Source organism: Grampus griseus (genome assembly GCF_964374135.1).
Source record: "Grampus griseus genome assembly, chromosome: 16".
Lineage (NCBI taxonomy): Eukaryota > Metazoa > Chordata > Mammalia > Artiodactyla > Delphinidae > Grampus > Grampus griseus.
In genome coordinates this window covers 84,566,723-84,583,528 of record NC_139010.1, presented here as the reverse complement: position 1 = coordinate 84,583,528, position 16,806 = coordinate 84,566,723, and the positions used below count along the sequence as shown (strand labels likewise).

Here is a 16,806-nt window from a genome sequence, read left to right as displayed (position 1 = left end):
CCACTTTAATTGTCAGGAGCTCCAGAGCCAGAAATAGAAGACTCAGCTGTGCATTCCAGGAAATTGGATAAAGAGGGTAATGGCGTGAGTGCTAATTACAAGCAACACGCCATCTGTCATCAGCGGAGCCTACGGGCGGCGTGGAGGACAGAGCAGAGGATCAGAGGATGCTGCGCACATCCTCACACGTGACCCGCAGTGTCAGGGCGGCAGGGTCTGGGCGCTCAGGAGGGTGGCCCCGCAGGGAGAGCTAGTGGGCAGGGAGGGGGTCTGGGCTCGGGAGGGGTGAGGTGAGCACCGGCGGAGGGAGGTGGTGTTGGGGCGCAGGTGGGGGCTGGAGGTAGAGAAGGCAGGAGGGCAAACTTGGGCAAATGCACGGAGGGGCTGTGGCCACGGTCTCCGGCCCCTGGAAGCAGAGGGCAGTGGGCTCAGGCTGGAGGGAGACTCAGGGACCGTCTTCAGGGGCCACTGGGCCTCCTGCATGGCTCAGCATGTCAGGTCCCACCCAGTGGCCTCATGCCCCCTCAGAACTCCCGCACCTGCTTCTCCCCTTCCCAGGTGAGAGAGGCCTTCATACCTCCCAGCTGAGGCCTTGGTCCATTTCCCTGAGACCAGGAGAGACCAGAGGTGATAGGAAGGGGAGAGAGGATGCCAGCCAAGGGTCCGACCAGCACGTGCAGGCAGACAGACAGGCAGACGGGTGCCTTCCTCTCTTCCTTCGGCTCCTGGCCTTTTCTGTGACCCAAGGGTTGACAAGCACTCAAAACTGCCTTTGGTTTCGGAGACGAAGCATGCCTGCCTCCTTTGGGTGCCCAGCCTGGGGGCAGGACCCCAAGGGGACGGCCATGGCCCCGTGGCACCCACGGGACTTGCATTATTATCTCGCTTTTTAGCCTTAACCCAACGCTCTCAGACCACGTTACTTAACGGAGTCCCTTTCCCCAGGAGCAATGCAGGACCCACTCCTTGGCCTTTGGAGAGGTTTCCGTGAAGGTGGGGCTGAGGTTGGAGGCGGTGTCATCCGGGGAAGGGTCATCTCATGGTGGCTTCCGACGGGGCGTCACCCTGCCGTGCCCCGCAGGTGGAGGGGGTGGAGGGGTCAGCCACCCGGCATGGGACCCTCGCTGGTGGGGGTCGCTCAGGGCCACTCAGCTGGACAGGACGCTGGGTGGACAGCTGGGGCCAGACCCGAGAGGCCTCGGTGCTGGCCGAGTGGCCGACCCATTGGTCTGAGGACTCTTGGAAAGATGGGGGCTGCGGGTCAAGGGAAAATGATGCTGGGGGGCGGGGAGCCATCAGGAGGCCACTGTGGTCGTCCAGGCAGGAGATGACCACCCCCAAAGGCGACAAGGATGACGTTGTCATTTTGCTACTTGTGCTGGCACGATTCTTTGGGGTTTTAAAACAAGGTTATTTTTCTGGGAGAACCTTGACTACAGCTGTGACAGGAAGGACCTGGTGTATGTGGCCGCAGAGAGGGTACCCGTGTCTCCCCTTTGATCTCCAGCCTCGCTGGAACTGTCATGCCTCCAGCAGTGACACCTGTAGGTGCAGACAGTGCCACACGGGATGCCCACGTGTCAGCCAGCCAGGCGGCAGCCTCGGGCCAATGCCGGGGGCGGGCGCCTGCTGACAGTTTCCACTTTATGGCGGCATCTGTCCAGGTTTGGGAACTGTGCCCTGGCCGGTCCACTCTGTGGCTCCTTCTCTGTGCCTGTGTTTCAGACCACCAGCTCTGGTGTCTTCTGTTGTAGAAATGGCAGGGAACACAATTCAGACAACCGAGGATGACTCAGAGGGGAGTCTGCCGGCGGGAGAAGCACAGGACTGCAGGAGGCTGGCCTCCAGTACAGCTCAAGGGACCCGCTGCCCATGTGTCCCGATTCCCAGCCCATAGGGGGTGATGTTCCAGAGGGGAGTTAAATAAAGCTGTGCATGAGTGTTAACCAGAGGCCAGCGGCGTGGGCCAGGACAGTGTCCAAACACACTCTCACCAAGACAGTTACTGCTGACCTTCGCCCACGGCACAGAGTCACCTGGTGTCAGCACCCTGAGATGGAATAGGTTGCCAAGTGCCAGGAGATGATGTATACATCACAGAACACGGCCCAGGAAGGGAGATGGAAGCACTACACAACACGGTCAGGCTGCAGGGAAGGACGGGACTTCTGCAGGAAAGGGTCTAAAACTGGCTGAAGAATTCCACGGTCCTGGACCAAATCACATGTAAAATGTCAAAGATTCAAAGGACTGTTGGGCAGATGAGGGATGGAGATCACTGTTGAGAAACGAAGGCCAAGTTAGAGGCAAGAACATGCATTTGTCTTGGGGACCTGCTGTGTGGGCAGAGTTCTAGGGTGGCCCCAAGACTCCCACCCCGGGGCACACATCTTGAATAATCCCCTCTCTTGAGAGTGGGCAGGACTCCAAATAGGATGGGGGGGCCACCACCATGTCGGTGTGACACCATGTTATGTAAGATTGGGTCTCATATATAGAGATTCTCCCACTGGCTTTAAGGAAGCCAGCCTATTGTGGAGGGCCCACCGTGGAGAACTTGGGGACCCCTGGGAGTGGAGAAAGGCTCCCCACAGGCCTCCAGCAAGAAAGGGAAGGCCTCAGCCCCTGCCCCATGGAATGAACCTACCAGACAACGTGACCGTGGGGACACAGGTCCAGGGAGGCTGGGCTTCCGTCAGGAGTGAGTCTCACAGTCGAGGGAATGACAGTCATCAGGGTCCTTCTTTGGGAAGAGTCTGTCTCACAGACAAGGCTGTGTCCACCCGCTGGCAGTGACAGGCCCCGTTTCACACTCAACTGTCCAGATTTCCCTTCTGCTCCAGCCTCTGTCACAGGTCCCAAGTCCAGCTGCCCCTCTGTCCAGAACTGCCACCCTCCTCTGAACTTCAAGAGCATCTGTTAGTGTGGCTGTCAGGTTATGTGACGACGTCTGTTTTATCATAAATTACAGTCACTGGGGAGACGGCTCATCTTGCCTTGTATACAGATTGTAAATTCCTCTGGAGGCAAGGACAATGTATTATTTTTTTAAAATATAGTTTATTTTACATCTAGAACTCCAAAACTTCTCAAAAAACTAGTGGCATCAGTTATGTGACACCAATTCTTACCAATTGTTGGCCTTCCTTACAAAACTAGGACCTTGGAGGAGTTTACAGGTCTCTACATGGTGGATAGATGCCCACCTGATTGGGCTGTATTGAAGTTGGCCATTCCTTCTCTCCAAATCCACCCTAACGCTCACGTGGTCAAGTGTCAGCTCTCGAAAAACAGAGGAATCATTCTGCCCTGACGCTTTTCCAGAGCCCCTACCCCCAATCCCTGTAACGTGTCAAAATTTCACCATGTTTTTAGTCAACTGAAAAAAGTCCCTGGGTGGAGTTTGGGTCACCCTGCCTGATAGAAGAGCTCATGAGTATTAAAAAGGGCTTTCCTTTTTATTACTGAAGATAGGAGTTGTCAAGTTTGAAAAGTCATTATGTTACGATGTACAAAGCAAAGCACAATTCCTATTGAAATAATATCTCTACCAGAAATATTCTAACCTGCTCAAAGTAAGAATGTGAAGGGATCTTGGTTTTGTAAACTGCCCATTGGCTTCACCTCCCCACGTCCCGGGAGCCCCTCCCCTGCCCCGGCTCCTAGATACACATCACATCTGGCTCTTCTTCCCCCGTTGCTCTCCAGACAAGGCCCTAGTTCCTAAGTAGGTCTGGGAGTGTCTCGCACATCTGCTCTGCCCGTCTCTCCTGCCTCTTCCCAGCCCCTCATAGCCTCCTTCATCCCAACCATGTTCCACCCTTGTAATCCCCACATTCCCCACAGTTCCTGGAGCCTGGCCTTCGCTCCACAGACACCTCCTCCTGAACACCTCCCAGGCCCTTCATGGGCCCAGTTCCAGCACAGTCATTATGCGAGACAACTTCTCCCCAGGCCCTTCTCTGTGCCCCCTTGGCTCCTGGGCATGTCTCTGGAAGGACGCTAATGCCCCCCAGGAGATCCTGAGTTATAGCTTTTCTGCCTCACCCTGGACCATGGGCCTCCTTATGTCAGTGGCCTTGATTTATTTTCTCTGAACCCTCAGCACCCAGCATGGGGCCTAAGGCACAGTCAATATTTGGTCAATGCTTTTAAATGAATAAATTATTTTTGGATGACTTAAATGTTTCACTGCTCCATCAGCTGAGGGAGTCTGGATCAACAACATCCCAGCAGCAGTGAGCTCACCCGGCACCCAGGTCTCCAGTAAGAGGGACCAGGGCTTCTTGGAGAATGCTGATTCTAGGGCCAAGGTAGGAGCGATATGAGATGACCCTGGAGCATGTTGAAGGGCCCAGAAAACAAAATGATGGGGTACGTCCCAGGGACACAGGAGCCAACCACGACAGCCAAACCAGGAGCAGATCGATAATCATGTTAGATTATAACCCAAAGTATGAACTAAATATCCATGAGTCATATTGATATAAACAAATGATTGAACAAATAAGTAAATGGGAGAGAATGGACAAATATCCCATCCAGAAGAATGCCAAGGAGCTTATACAGATACTCCCATCTCAGGAGGTGGAGCCGGACCTCTTAAGTGTGGGCTATACATTGTGACTTCCCTCCAAGGAGGACAGCATGGGATAAATGCATAGAGGAAAGACCTCAGCTGGTCAGTCAAGGTCAACGTCAGCTCCGATAAGTTACATTGACAGTATGGACCTTGATAGGATGTGACAAGAAGGGCACGTTTTCTGGGGTCTTCCTCCCCAAACCCACAGCCCTGATCGAACCAAGAGAAAAACTGAGACAAATCCCAGCAGAGGTACATGTCACAAAATACCTGACCAGTACTCCTCAGAACGATCAAGGTCATCGAAACCAAGGAGAGTGAGAAACTGTACAGCCCAGAGGAGCCCGAGGAGACGTGAGTGATGTGGTGTCCTGCGTGGAATCCTGGGACAGAAAAAAAAATTAGGGAAAAACTAAAGAAACCTGAGTAAGGTGTGGACTCCTGTTAATAACAGTGTAGACACGTAGCATACTAACATTAAGATGTCAGCAATATAGGAAACTGGGTATGGGGTAGACGGTAGCTTCTAATAGTTTCGAAAATTTTCTATAAATCTAAAACTATTAGAAAGTAGGGTAGTTTGTTTAAAAAGGTGACCTACCTAAAGAAGGTTTAAATGTTGATTAAAAATCAACTGAAATTGTGCCAAACTCTGATTATTTCTAAAACACTATCCTCTGTTACGACCTGCGGTGTCCTGAAAAGTTTTACAAATACGTCCTTTCACAATGTGGCATTTCAGAATGTCCCAGCTTCACAGGCGTAGCTGGGGTTTTAGATCAGGACGCATGGCTCTGGAAGATATCCAGGGAGGAAATAGTGTCATGAGTCTAGAAATTCGATTTTCAAATGCTCTAAATATTGATTTTCTTAAAAGTTTGACAAGTTGAACACTTTTAAACAATGCTACATCCCTCAACCCCGGTTCCTTAGTGCTGTGTCTCACCATTGATCGTTTCAGTGTGACTCCAGGCTCAGCATGAGATGCTAAAAGCAGCTCTATTGACTATCTTTCTTCAGGTGTCAGCGTTTTCTACCTGGGAGAAAGAATTACATAAAATCGTGTTTGATCCGCGCTATCTCCTGCTAAATTCCGAGGAGCGGAAACAGGTAAGGTGGTAGGAGGTGTGGTGACGGACTCGGGGACGCAGAGTTAAAGTGATGCTCCGTCCTGACAGCTCTGCGGACGAGCAGGTGCCTGTCACCTTTGCCGTGTCAGTGGGGAAGCCATGAGAATCCACTGCTGGCCTGTGAGCTTGTGAACGGGAAGAGCTACGGGTGCGGCGGGAGGCTATCCTGGCGCCTGCTCTTGGCGAGCCGCCTGGTCATGACCCCATGAGACAAACACAGAGGTGAAAACTCAGCTTTGGGGAACATTGACCACATCCTGGGTGACTGTATTAAAAAGACTTAAGATCTGATATAATAAAAGTGAAATCGGAGAGGGTCCGGGGAACAACAGTAGCAAAAGTAAAGGATGGACTTTTCTAGAAAGTGGGTCCCCAGAAAAGCAAGAATGGATTAGAGCTAGCTGGCCCGGAGGTCACTTTAAATGGACACGTGACAGGGGTCCGCCCTGGCTTGTTGAGAAGTCAAGTCACGGAGCCAGAACTGTCTCCCGGATTAAGCAGACAGAGGGACGGGCTGTGCTGACCGGTGGGGACGCCTGAGTTTTCACACCCTGCCAGGATCTGTGGCTCCTGGGGCACATCCAGCAAGGGCCCCGAGATAAATTCCAGAAGGATCCAGATTCTGCGTCTGCGTCTGCGTTCCCGCCCCAGCCACGCGTCTCCCTCCCTCTGCCCTCTGCGTGCTGAGCAGATACATGTGGAAAGTGGGTGACCAGGCGTCATCGCTGGAGACACAAGCCCACGAGGGTCATCTCGCCTCCGATGTCGCGGCCCTGGCGGCATCCGTCTGATTTCAGACAGCAGGGTCTGGGAAAGCCCGGGCCAGGGGGATGGAAAGTGCAATTTTATTTTCAATTCTGTCATCAACTCGTGAAATTCCCTGAGGTGTAGACCAAGGGGCTGCACGCAGGCCAGGCGGGCGGGGCCTCGCTTTGTGTTTGGGTGTTTTATATCTGTTTTCCCCACAGCCGAGGAAACTCGGTGATTTTAACCATTGGTAATATCTCACCCTTTTGTTGCCCTGTTACAAATCACAAAGTTCAGCTCTCCAGCTGTGACCAGAGGGAAGCCCGTTTATTTTGGTGGCAAGATCACTTTAAACCGTAACAGATAAAGGTCAGCACAGCTGCAGACTCTGTCACTGACTGTCGTGATCAACGCTCTTCCATCTCTAGTCCATGGATGGTTTTAGAGGCCATCAGCCTCTTTAAAGGAAGCTGAAGAAGTGAAGAAGTAAGACCCTTCCCACCACACCCCCGAGAAAAGCCGAGCTGATGATTCAGTTATTAAGCCCCATCTCTCAGACGTCAGGGAGCTCAGGGCGCTGTTTACCTGGAATGGACCAGGCTCTTGGGCAGGGCAGGGTCTCCTGCCCTCCGGGTGTCTGGGGGGTGGTCATGGCACAAGACTCACCCACGGGAGCAGGGCAGCTGGACTCCCACAGCCCTGGTGAGAAAGACAGGCGCTGACCGAGAGGGGCTGTGACTGCCAGGGTGCTCTCGGGGCAGACAGATCAGACTAGAAGGTCAGCTCACAGCCAGAGCCCGCCGTTTGGTGGGGAGCCCTCAGACATCCCTGGGAAATCGTGCAGAGGAAACAGCAGGCCTGTGTTCATACCACAGCGTGGTCCCAGAGCCCCACCAGGAGGAGGAAGCAGGGCTCCCCGTAGCTAAAGGCCTCAGGTTACATGCCGGCATCGTAAGGGAAACCCCACCCCAGCAAATCGACAGTGTTGTGGTTTCTAAGAGGCACGGGGCTGAAGCTGAACTGATGAAGGAAACAATATTTGGGCCCCATTCAGAAAACACAGTCCTATTTATGAATGAATTGGGCCGGCAACACCAGACATGGACTCTGTGTGGGACCTACTGTCACATAGTGTTCGTGGGAAAAGCCGAGGCTCATGGTGTGTGCACTGCATCCATCCTTCCACGGGGTCTGCAGAGGAGATGTGACTGAGCCGAAGTAGAGAGTAGGGGTCCTGGGAGCGCTCGTCAGACCTGTTTCTATGGTAACACAGAGTGTTCCATCTTATTTCACTGGGACACGCCATGACGAGATAATGGCCAATGGTCTCTCTTTTAAAAAGTCATGCCCCATTTTGAATAAAACTGGTATAATTTGTTAAAGAGGAGGGGGAAAAAAACTGTTACATTAAATTATAGCGGCATAAATAAAGCAGCAGAGCAAAGGCAGAGGAGAGAGCAAATCTGATTAGAGGGATAAATGATTCCAGGCAGAGAGAGAAGGAGGCCTTTCTCACCAGCTCTGACCCCACCACCAGCCAGGGTTTCTATCCAGATTTAGAATTAATAGAGCAAAACTCTGACTAATGATGGACCCACACGCTTTTATTTGCATAATAACCCTGCATTTACCTTCTTTATGAGCTTAAATTATAGAAGAACTGGAGAGTTTACATGACCGCTTGCCTTGAAGGTGAAATAAGCCAACCATATTCTTACTTAAATATATACGCACGCTCTCCATCTAAGGCCTCTTCCTGAATATTTCATTTCGCTGATGATTCTTCAGGAGGCGAGTAGCATTTTGTATTTATACTCCTGTAAAGGCTGGCCGTGACTGAAATGGAATCTGAAACCATCAGGCAGAGCCGGGACACCCGTTCTGCAGGGGAGTGATGGGGTTTCGGCCAAGTCGCCACCGCCTGGTTCCATGTCCTGGGCAGGAGGGCGGGAGCTTCCCTGAGCTCTTCGTCAGATCCCAGTATCTGCAGTGGCCACCGATTGGGTTGGTACAGAATTGCTATTCATTGGCCTCATAGGATCAGATGTGGGCTCTTTGCCGATCTTCTTATCTGCGTTCGTACACACATCTAAATTTTCTCCAGTTTATTCTCCTTTCAACGTTTTCGAGGCTTGGAGAGCTTTGGGAATGAAACAGCTGTCTCCACCTCCCTTTGGCTTTAGTCTACAAATGACAATTTTCTGATATTAGAACAATGAGCGGTCTTAATCCAAGCAAGGGAGGCTCACTCTATGGTCTACTGCAAAGGATGATTCCCTGCTGGCATTTTGTCATGTCGGCTGCCAGTACCCAAGAGAAACCTTCCCAGGGTCTTGGATGGATTTGCCTACCAGACAATATCGATATCCTGTGGGCTAAGGGTCTGGTTTTCCTGTGGAGGTAGCCTTCAAAGCCCATCCTCGTCGAGCTGGGGAGAGGCAGTGCAGTGCCCGGTGGTCGGGTCTCCTCATTGGGTGTTTCCATGACACCAAGGAGAGGCTCACCTTGCCCACAGGAGCCCCTGGGGAACCAGACCCTTGTTCACAAGTGGGTCTTCTTGAAGACTAGAGTGTGGGAAATGAGAGATGCTGGGTTGACTTTCTTTTCACAAGTTCAAAGTCATTTTGGAGACTCAAATGCCAGTTACATTGCCACAGGGGTTACTAGAACAAAGTACAGACTCTCACGTGTCATGGTACCGCTGGCCAGGATGTGAAAGTCGGTGAGACAGTGCGTGCAGGTAAGTGGTGCTCAAGAGGTTCCAAAACAAGAAATATCGGAGCACTGGAGCTGGGATTTCCAAACTGTCCACTGCTCCCGCCACACCTCTAGAGGGGGCCGCCCACTCATACCCAGGATTTCCAAGCAGGCTGATTCAGCGTTTGGCCCCCAGATGGTGTCTGGACGTGGAAAAGCGCACTGGCCTCGTGGGAGAGCAGGTGTAATTGTCCAGACACTTGCTTTCACGGAGAGGCCAGATTAAAGGCTCTGGTTTTTAGCTCCAGCAACTGTGAAAAAGACAGGCTTATCTCAGATTCTTGCTGTGTTTTGTGTGGTGTTTGAAGCGCAGGAGTTCATTTCCAATACGCATTCTTGTAATAGTTCTGTTTTGTGTGTGTCTTAAGATATTTGAACAGTTTGTCAAGACAAGAATAAAAGAAGAATACAAGGAAAAGAAAAGCAAATTGCTGCTGGCCAAAGAAGAATTCAAAAAACTTCTAGAGGAATCTAAAGTCTCACCCAGGTATGGAAAGTGAGTTAAGGCCAGGCGATTTCTGGGGCTGGGAATTTACCAAATTTTGTAAGGGGTCTTTTAAAGTCAGTTTGGGTTAAATCATGTGACCTATGTTCCATAGACATCAAACATGTAATTTTGGAGAGGTAAGCCCTTCTCCCCTGTGCCGGCCGTGAGCAAACCTCCCAGCCCTGCTTGCTAACCAAAGGCATCCCAGCAGCTCTGTCCAGCTTACGTGGTGGTTTTCCACAGGTCAGCAGCCCTGACTCTAAGGCCAAAATAACTCATCAATAGGTCAGCCCTCGTGAGATGGGGCCTGATTCCCCTGATCTAATGATGGAGGGGTACAAATGCAAGACAAACGATACACAGCAACAGCAAAATAAACCCCACCAGCCCCTGGGTTCCACACGCTTGGGCAGCTGTCCAGAGTGTGAAGTGAAGACGTTCCACACCAGCAAAGGGCCTGAGTGAACTTGGCTGTCAACCTCACCTGAGATACTCAGGCATTATTCCCATGAAATACAACAAACTAATATGAAAACGATGTTAGAAACTAGAAGAATACATAAGCTGAGCTCGACTTTAAAATTAACTTTAATTGACTTTAAAAATTAATGCACAAGAACTACTTAATTATACAAGTACAACTTTTAAGAGCGAAAAATGGTTGATCTTGATGTATTTTTATTTTAAATTGGGACATTATTTTTAAATGGACATTTACACATTATGATTTTTAATAATAAGGCTGACATCATGCATTTTTAATAATAATGCATAAATCATATTTAAATGAACATTAATTGATGTTTGCCTTCCATGCAGATGTAGCCATCTACATTTTGATCAATAATTGCTTAACTCATTGGCCAATAATTGGATAATATAATTCAGTGTTGGTAACATAGGCCTCAGAAAACTGCTTCGACTATTTAAAGGATAGATACTTTCTGAATGGGAAAAAAATTCACATGAATCGTCCCCATCACCAAATGCTAACCTCGGAAAGCAAATGTGGGCCTAACGACTTGTAAATTGTGATTTTCTGTGAGAACTCTGGGTTCTAGCCATGGCTTTGCCCTGTCCCCCCAGCTGGTGACCCTGGGTGGGAGGGGGGAGTTGGATCCAGAGCCCCTGCCTCAGTGCACAGCAGCCCTGCCCATCCTTGGCCCCCGCTGCAGGGTCAGGCACTGGACCTTCACAGCTCAGGTGTCTTGATCTGAGGGGGTGTAGCCGCCCTGCCCCCCGGGCCACTAGGAGGATGGTGTGTGGGGCTTCCTGGCAGGTCCTGGAGAGCTCCCATCATTACCACTGGTGCTGTCTGTGTCCATCCATTGGTAAAATGTTAACAAGAGCCAACCTAGTCCCCCTCCCATGAATATGTTATGAAGGCAAAGGAGAAATGTTCAGAATGTATTCAGCAATTGCGAAAACAATTACGCACACAGAGAAGGAAAGTCAGCGGTAGAAATGAAGCTACTCTTCTTTGAAGTTAGATTTGATTGCCTGCCATTTGTTAGAAATGTACACTGGGCATATATTGCTTTTATAATTATAAAACTAGTTTTTATTTCAAACGTAGCTAATTCTGCGACATTTCACAACCCTCTTCAGGTCTTCCTTACATTCTCTTCCCGCCATTTCGCAGGCGTCCACCGGTCGCCAGCGGGCTCAGCGCAGGCGTCCTGAGTACCCTCAGCCCCACCTCCAGTCATCCTGGCTCTGATCCTAGCCGTGGGGATAGTCCAGGGCCAGATCCCAGCCCTGCCCAGCTCTCGGGGTCTTGGAGAGGGGAGAGGAGCCTCCGGGGACCTCCCCGTGGGCTGGCGGACTGGTGCTCTGGCCACAGCGGCCACCTCCTTCAACTGCGGGTGGCCTCGTCCCCAGGGGAAAGGGAGACGCAGTGCAGGTGACTCAGAGGACTTCCCCAGGCTCACTGGACGGTCCACCGGGGTCAGCAGTAAGCCAGGCTGTCCCCGTGGGCACGGCTAAAGGGTCGGAGTTTTCTTTTTTCTTTTCAGGGATACTTCTGTTTAGAGGTGCCCAGAATAGGGCCTCTCTAGAAGGGGCTCCGCCCAGCCCCTGATTGAAGGTGCTCGGGCTCCCCCTAGACACGCGACCAAAATAACAAGCCCCCTGTGTCTCTCAGCATCTTGCTTTTCCCAAGAAGGTCAGCGATGGAAGCTCAAATAAGTGTGTGTTAGTCACACCTCATGGCAATTGTGAAATCATGGAAGGAAGGAAGGGAGGGAGGGAGGAAAAGAAGGAAAGAACGAACGGAGAAAGTTGAAAACCGGAGAGAAGAGTTTTCTCTCCTCGGGAAGCGTCTGGCACACGGAATCCCGGGGTGTGCAGGGAGGAGAGCAGTGCTTGGTGAGGAAGGAATGAGACTCATCGTTTAGTGACAGCAGTGAGGATGGGTCTACTAATTATTCATCTTGTCTCCTAACAGCCATGTCAGTATAATCTTGTTATTCACGTATAAAGAAAGAACCATTAAGTTATAATAATTTAATGCAACCATTAAATGTCTGCAGTGAAATATACATTTCTCCACAAAGAGAAATAGGAGGAGCAAGGGGCCTCCCCGGGCACAGGGCGAGCACGCTTCTGCTCACCCAGGGCCCCTCCTGCAGCTCCAGCCCAGCTCTCTGCAAGCAGAAGGCAGGCGGAAGCGTCTGCAGGAACCGGCTCCTCCGCTCTCCCCTCCCGCCCCCGCCCCACCGCCTGGAGCCGCCCCAACCACCGGCTTCAAGCTCCGGCCTGGGAGAAGAGGAAGCCATGGGGAGCTGCTGCCGGCAAAGGTTCCATTTGTCTGCAAAGCCACGTCCACTCCTTCTGCCCTTTGAGCTGCCCCACCCGCTCTGGCCTGGGCTGGCTGGTGCCACTGAGTCTCTTACGGGGGACTCCCTGGCCTGGCAGTCATGGATTCAGTCAGTATCTGGGTGCTGAGCACACACCGGCACTGGGCTTAGACATTCGAGATGCTCCACAGAAAACAAAGCAGGTGACACACTTCTACTCGAGCAGGGAGAGGCGAGTAACACTGCACAGTTGAGGCCCATCAGGATGATACCCAGTTCTCTGACCCGTAGATAGGACGAGTCTCCCTGAGGAAGACAGGCTGGTCCTGACATCTAATGAGGAGAGGGCTTCACATGGTGAGTGAAGAAACGAGGGAAGGGTGTGCCAGGCAGAGGGAATAGCATAGGCAAAGACCACGGCAAGTTGCAGCACAGTGAGGTAGCGGACAGAAGACCTGTGTGGCCGGAGCGGGGACGGGGCCGGGGAGTGAGAAGCTCGGAGTGACACCAGGCCCAGGAGGCAGGTGAGGCCAGGCTCATGCCCACGGGCCGGTTGGATGCAGAGATGGGCAAGTGTGTGAGTTACGTGGCTCAGGCCCCTGCCGGGCCGAGTGGGGAATAACAGCCCGTGAAGGGAGCAGGCAGGTGGTGTCGGAGGCCCAGCGCTCTTTCTTCCGCCCGTCCTCCTGCCAAGGGTCCTGCTCCCAGGTCTGGAAGAGGGAGCTCGCCACCCTGAGCTCAGGCAGGAGGTACTCAGAGCCCCAGGACCCGCTCTTCTCCAGGAAGGGGTCACAGGATGCTTTTGGTCTTTCAGGACCACATTTAAGGAGTTTGCTGAGAAGTACGGCCGGGATCAGAGGTTTCGACTTGTCCAAAAACGGAAGGACCAGGAGCATTTTTTCAACCAGTTCATCCTTATTCTCAAGAAACGGGACAAGGAAAACAGACTCAGGCTGCGGAAAATGAGATGAGTGTGTGCAGATGCCATCAGGCTGGGCATGGCAGGGGCTTGGCGGACAGACGCCCACGCAGCCGGGTCGGGAGCCCCAGGGGCCGTGGGCTTCGTTCTCAGAGGGTTATTGTTTCATATTGAAGCTCTCTTTGGTACAACTTTCCGAGTTTGATGCATTTCTAATTGCCATGATATGTTGCTCCCTTCGTTGCTTTAATTATGCAAATGACTTGTAATATAGACAGATTCTAAACCTGCTGCGGGTTTGTACCTCAGCAGAGACAGACACCATCTCTAACCATCTCAAGGTGTTTTCATGAGTCGAGCTGATTATCTGAAACTTTTCTGAAAATCTTCATGAGTTCCTTCCATCCTTCAGGAGTTCTGTGGTGTTGGGATGTCCCGGCTCGGGTCCCCGGGTCTAGTTTTCTGAGTAGTAGTGTATAGACTGTTCATCATCATAGTGACACCTGTGACCGTTGGACACATGGACCGTGGACCACCTACAGGTCAAAGGGCGATCGCCCCAGGCCCCTCCGGGGACATCGGGCCTGGAGAAGGAGGCCGTGCTTTCTGTGGGAGGTCCTACTTAAAAAAGAATTATTTTGTACAAAATCATCCTATTAATATTTAAGTTATTTTCTTGTATGCCCAGAGTTTGCATGAGATTTTTCTCACCATCTTTGTATAAAAAATTAAAAATTTTTTTGAATTAATAAATATTTTAAACCGGTGTATTTTTGTGGCTTAGACTTCCAACACAATCTTAAGCAACAAAACTGTGTTTCAGCTAAAGATACTCTATTTGGAAAGATTCATACAAATATTTACGATTGCACGTAAGGGCTGTGAAAGCACTACTCAAATAGAAATCTTGCTTTTCAAATTACGAGTTCCGGGTGGAACCGTACTTGGTAGAACTCCAGCTAATTAATTGCATTCTGTAAGTTATTGAGCATCTGTCCATAGAGTTCAGGTTCATGGAGTCACTGTCGGATGCGCTGTCTTTGTCCCCAGCTCACAGTGGCACCTCCTCCACACCTACCCTTTTTCTCATCAGTCAGTTCCCAAAAAAAGAACACTTTTTGCCACACATATTAGGAGGGAAGTGGGCAAGGAGGGATCCTCTCTTTATTGGGGTACGCCCTGGTCTTAATGCCCGTCTTGTTAACTGGTTACCTTCTATGCCAGCGACCTCTGTGGGTTCCGGAGCTGTGGTTCAGATTCAGACCATAACCCGGTGGGGCTGGGCGTCTGCGGCGCTGCAGGAATGGGCTCTGACATGCATGGCAGATCAGACAGGATCCCTCAGGAGATAGAAATCCCCTTGTAATGTGAAGGGAGGAACTGAACAGAAAGGGAACTGGGGTGATGAGGGCTGTGGGTAGAGACAGGTCTGAAGGACATGGGAACAGCAGAGGTAGGAGCGGCCATCCCCACCCACTGCCCCGGCTCAGACAAGCTTCCCCACCAGCGCAGAGGTCCAGACACAGCCAGAGAGGGCACAGCTCAGCTGAGCGGACTGCCAGGAAGCCGACGGGAGCTGCTGGTCAGCCACCCTCTGGGGGAAGGTCGCCCTGTGGCCATGTGTCATTAGCTGCACTCTGCCCAGAACCACCAGGAAAGGTGTCTGGGAGGGGAGGCTCTGGCTCCCCAGCCCTTGGGAGCTGCAGTAAGGGGCTTCCGGGGAGCCCTGGGGCTCTGCACGAAACCTGTGCTCTCTCCTGCCACCTGCACCATCTGCAAGCCAGCTGCTTGCTTCTGGCCCGGGGTGTGGGGAGGTGTTGGCCACCTGACCACGGAACACCAGACATCTGCAGCCCGAGTCGCCCTCCATGAACTGCCGTCTGATCCCGCAGCATAACGCCAGATGTGCATGACAGCGTCGTTTAAAATGAACGACTACAGGGCTTCCCTGGTGGCGCAGTGGTTGAGAGTCTGCCTGCCGATGCAGGGGACGCGGGTTCGTGCCCTGGTCCGGGAAGATCCCACATGCCGCGGAGCGGCTGTGCCCGTGAGCCATGGCCGCTGAGCCTGCGCGTCCGGAGCCTGTGCTCCGCAATGGGAGAGGCCACAACAGTGAGAGGCCCGCGTACCGCAAAAGAAAAATAAATAAATAAAATGAACGACTATAGCCGAGACCGGGCCTCAGCCGTTCTGGAGGCATAAGAGAACCCACGGCCCCCTCCGGTTGCCTCTCCCCGTCTACGGCTTTGCCTCCTGCCTCCTGCGCATCACCTAGAAGGTGCAGCCTGGGTTAGTGATCTAACTCACGTGCCGCTGGCCCCAGCCATGAGCTGCTGTTTGCCCCTCGCAGCCCTGGTCAGGAGAGACCCCAAAAGCACCAGTGGAGGTAGAGTCTCTCTGTGGGGAGCTTGAGGCTGTTCCAAGCAACCGTTCTGGAAACTGCGTCATCCGCTGCACTAGGGGGAGGTGGCCCGAGGCAGGAATCCACGCTGCTCTGGGCTGGGGTTCATGCGGCACCAGCGGCCGGGGTGATGGGTGATGATGAGGTCACCACAGAGCTGGGGGTACTGATGCCCCACGAGCGTCACAAAGAGCTTTCAACGCCAGGTGGGCCAGGTGGGCAGTCCTGCAGGATGTCAGCCACGTCCTCCCCTGGATCCTTGCTCCGTGGTCCAACCTGCAGAGAGACTGCGATGCTGGGTGTGTGTGAGAGTTTAGCAACATCGCTGTCACCGTGGCGTAGCTGTTGCCACAAGAGGTGGCTCTGAGTCCCCACTGCAGCCCCCTTCCAGGCAGATCACGTGGATCCTCCGGCTGTTAACGGGGTAGCAATTTCTCCTCGTGCAGAAATGAATCCCTAAATGTAGATTCCTGTCCTGCCCAAAGCGCTTCCGCCATCATTACAGTCCACGCTCTCGCAGGAGGACTTGTCTATCGTCCTGGCTTCCCACAGAACGTCCTGTTGACCACGGAAATATTTTTAAGGGAAACAATGCAACACTGGGCCTCTGCCCGCCAAATTCACTGGTGCGACCGTGGGTCTCATCCCCCGGAAGCAGCTGGCTTGAAGTGCTGGACAGCCCGCTGACGGTGTGGACACGATGCCACTGGAGGGACAGACCCCGTGAGGCTGGGTGATTCCCACAGGAGGTGGTGAGCCCGCGGCTAGGGTGTGGGGCTGTCTCCCCGTGTCGACTGCAGTGGGAGGAAAAGGGGAACGGCCCCCTCTCAGTTACCCACGCAGGGAATTCTTACTCCCACTGCCCACAGCTTGGTAAGTTTGGAGGGCCTGGTGCCCAAGGGCAGAACCCAGCGCCTTGGTTCTGCTCAGTTAGGCGCTTGGGTTCTGGCCATGTTGACTCCTCTTGGAACTGAAACTGTAACAG

General features: G+C 52.4%; 1 protein-coding gene across 1 annotated transcript in view; it reads left to right on the top strand.

Annotated features, from left to right (window-relative positions):
* TCERG1L (transcription elongation regulator 1 like) overlaps positions 1-13,472 on the top strand; it is a gene marked incomplete at both ends in the record, with an annotated part of 193,583 nt that extends 180,111 nt beyond the window's left edge. The window contains 3 exons of the mRNA XM_082673840.1: positions 5,603-5,692; positions 9,585-9,703; positions 13,316-13,472. Of these exons, the coding sequence (XP_082529966.1) occupies positions 5,603-5,692; positions 9,585-9,703; positions 13,316-13,472 (366 nt within the window). The remainder of the gene's footprint in view (positions 1-5,602; positions 5,693-9,584; positions 9,704-13,315) is intronic.
* Between the last annotated feature and the right edge of the window lie 3,334 nt (positions 13,473-16,806).